Source organism: Sinocyclocheilus anshuiensis, unplaced genomic scaffold (genome assembly GCF_001515605.1).
Source record: "Sinocyclocheilus anshuiensis isolate Anshui unplaced genomic scaffold, SAMN03320099.WGS_v1.1 scaffold1623, whole genome shotgun sequence".
Lineage (NCBI taxonomy): Eukaryota > Metazoa > Chordata > Actinopteri > Cypriniformes > Cyprinidae > Sinocyclocheilus > Sinocyclocheilus anshuiensis.
Window position 1 is genome coordinate 1,105,233 of NW_015553403.1, and position 3,173 is coordinate 1,108,405.

A 3,173-nucleotide genomic window follows, 5' to 3' on the forward strand; every position below is an offset into this window, starting at 1 on the left:
TGTGTGTGTGTGTGTGTGTGTGTGTGTGTGTGTGTGTGTGTGTGTGTGTGTAATATTACTATTTTTACTGTATATTTGATCAAATAAATGCAGCCTTGGTGAGCATAAGAGAGTTATTTCAAGAACATTAAAAATTCTTAACGACCCTAAACTTTTGAAAGTAGTGTGTATAAAAGTAAATGCTTAAATGGGTAACACTTTACTTGAAGGGGTGTGCATAAGACTGACATGACACCTTCATAATCATGACATGACACATGTCATGAATATGAAGGAGGTTTTATGCATGTTTATGACAACTGTCATTAAGTGTCATTCGCTCAGTTATGTCATTTTTAATGCAAATATGACATTATTTGACCTAACCCTACCCCTACCCTTACCCCTAACCATAGCCCAAGACATCTCAAACAATGTCATCTTTGCATTAAAAATTACATAACTGAGCAAGTGACACTTAATGACAGTTGTCATAAACATGCATAAAAAACCCTTCATATTCATGACATGTGTCATGTCATGTTTATGTAGGTGTCATGTCATGATTATGAAGGTGTCATGTCAGTCTTATGCACACCCCTTCAAGTAAAGTGTAACCGTTAAATGAAGTAGATTATTGTAAAGCTGAAGTAAATTACATACTTTTTAAAAATAATTTAATATTTTACAGTACTGTGTTAATACTGTTAATGTGAAAGTGACATGACATGTGGCCAAGTATGGTGACCCATACTTGGAATTAGTGCTCTGCATTTAACCCATCCAAAGTGCACACACACAGCAGTGAACACACACACACCGTGAACACACACCCGGAGCAGTGGGCGGCCATTTTTTGCTGCGGCGCCCGGGGAGCAGTTGGGGGTTCGGTGCCTTGCTCAAGGGCACCTCAGTTGTGGTATTGAAGGTGGGAGAGAGCACTGTACTTCACCCCCACCTACAATCCCTGCCGGTACGAGACTCAAACCCACAACCTTTGGATTACAAGTCCGACTCTCTAACCATTAGGCCACGACTTCCAAATGTAACATTTACAAACTTAATATACAGTTTAAATTTTTTGTATAGCACATTTCACATAAATATGCTGGTGTTACATGTTGTTTTTTTTTCTCTTAAATTTTGCGCAGACCCTCTCAAAGTTGTAACACTCTTGTTTTATACAAACAGAACTAACAGTGTTTTTGTGTATGTTATCTTACAGGTTCTACTCCTCACCATACAGCATCTCCACAAACCGCATGATCGCTCAAACGTCAATCACTCCATTCATCGCAGCCTCTCCTGTCTCCACATATCAGGTATGATCACAGCATATACACAGCATTCGGAACAAACACATGCTGCAGGCAAACAAACTCACATATTTACATTTATACAGTGGCCCTTAGAAACATTTGGACACTTAAGATGTCTTAAAATATGCATTTGTTTTAAAGACTGATAGCACAGTTCCTCAAGCAAAACATTTCACAAAAAAAGTGGTGTGTTAAATTAATTTAACACATTCTGCTTAAAAAGAATTACAATAATTCCTAAGAAGAGTGTAATTTGTTCTGAGAAGAGGTTTAGCACCAGTTTTTTGCAGATGTTTGATATCTAATGCAATGACATTTAGGCATTTTTAAGTGAAATGTGAGTGTCCAAATGCTTTTGGAGCCACTGCATACAAACACAATTACATGCAAACACAAACGCAATTTGTGTCACACACATATGAGGAGAGCATGTGGAGGTATAGCGTGTTTTCCATCACTCTCTGTGTTTGCTCTCATGTTAGGAACGCTTATTAACGCTGTTCTCCAGCCCTGCAGTCAGACGGAGTGAGCAAACAGTGACTATGAGCATCCTTAATTGATTTGGCTTAAGCTAAACCAAACAAAACATTGCTGAGCGTAGAGAATAGCTAAGCCCTTTAGATCATGTACCTCCCGTCCTCATGAGAACCTCGTCCTCGCGCAAACACACCGACACACACATATGCGAGCACAAGTGCACATATACAAACCACCCACGCTGACCGGAGCGGCGCCCTAGTCTTAGTTTGCGCTCTCAGCCGCACGTTTGTTATGATAAATTCTGCACGCCACCAAGGTTATCTCTTAATCAAATTTCGTGATATAATGTGCAAAAGTGCCCCACTGGCCGGCAAATTAATTTTTAAATTGCAAACTGTGCTGAACCCGCCAAAACGAGTTCAAAGCCAAGCTGACAGGAAATCAATGCACTACTACCTTTATTTCTCCCCTAGTCTCCCATAGAACTTCGAGAATGGAACAAGAGACAACTGTTTCCATCTCTGGTGAAAGGACAGAGAGAAGGAGAGAAAGAGGGAAAGCAGAGCGAGAGCATGAATCTTTTAACAATCGGGGAGAGAGAGAGGCAAGGTGTGCGCTTACACATCTTAGTGGACTTAGTGTGTTGAGAGAAAGAGAGAGAGAGAGCGAGAGAGAGAGAGATGCCCGAGGCGGATCACAGTGATGTACAAATCCCGAAGGCTTTTCTTCCTAGAACAACATAAAAGGACACCGCATATAAATTTAGACACCTACAACTGTTCGAACACACATTCACGAAAATAAATGCATACATCCATCCTCTCAGACAGGAAGTGGCCAGTTCCCCTTCAGGAACTCGAGCTGCGTCGAAGTCGCTTTGGGGAACGCCCTTGCGTGACCGCGTTCTGAAGCACGTGTCAAATCACTCCAATTGAGTAGCGAGACGTCACGAGCGGGGTGACGTAAGCACCAGAAAGTATAAAAGCGCATCCGGCAGAGCGCAAACCAGCTTCTGCTCTTCAGTAGCGATCTGTGTGTGTGTCTGTCCGCACAAGCATATATAAAAAACAATCATGAAAAAGTCTATGGCGAGCGAACGGCATTACAAACGCTGTGTTCCTCCCTGCCCACGATATCTGGCGGCGGGGGATACACACGATTTTTGTGTCGTTTGTTTGGGAGCGGAGCATGCACGGTCAGCTTTCGAGGAGCTGATTGTCATCACTGTGAGTTACTCTCGCTGCGTATGCTCCGCTCTCGCCTGGCTGAGTTTGATGAGAGCGGCCAGGCTCGCGATCCCGCTGGCAGCGGTCCCGCTGTTGCCGAGGCACGGCGTAGACTGTTGTCGTGGGGATCGCGGGTGGATTTAGCGGAGGGATCCGAGACAGGCTCGTC

General features: G+C 43.2%; 1 protein-coding gene across 4 annotated transcripts in view; it reads left to right on the forward strand.

Annotated features, from left to right (window-relative positions):
* Nucleotides 1-3,173, forward strand: part of LOC107668303 (RNA-binding motif, single-stranded-interacting protein 3) — a 158,091-nt gene that overhangs the window by 130,009 nt on the left and 24,909 nt on the right. For all 4 annotated transcript variants that reach the window (XR_001631879.1, XM_016460136.1, XM_016460138.1 and 1 more), the window contains exon 9: nucleotides 1,205-1,301. Coding sequence is in view for 3 of the 4 variants with exons in the window: in XM_016460136.1 (XP_016315622.1) it covers nucleotides 1,205-1,301 (97 nt within the window). In the remaining variant the exon portion in view is untranslated. The remainder of the gene's footprint in view (nucleotides 1-1,204; nucleotides 1,302-3,173) is intronic.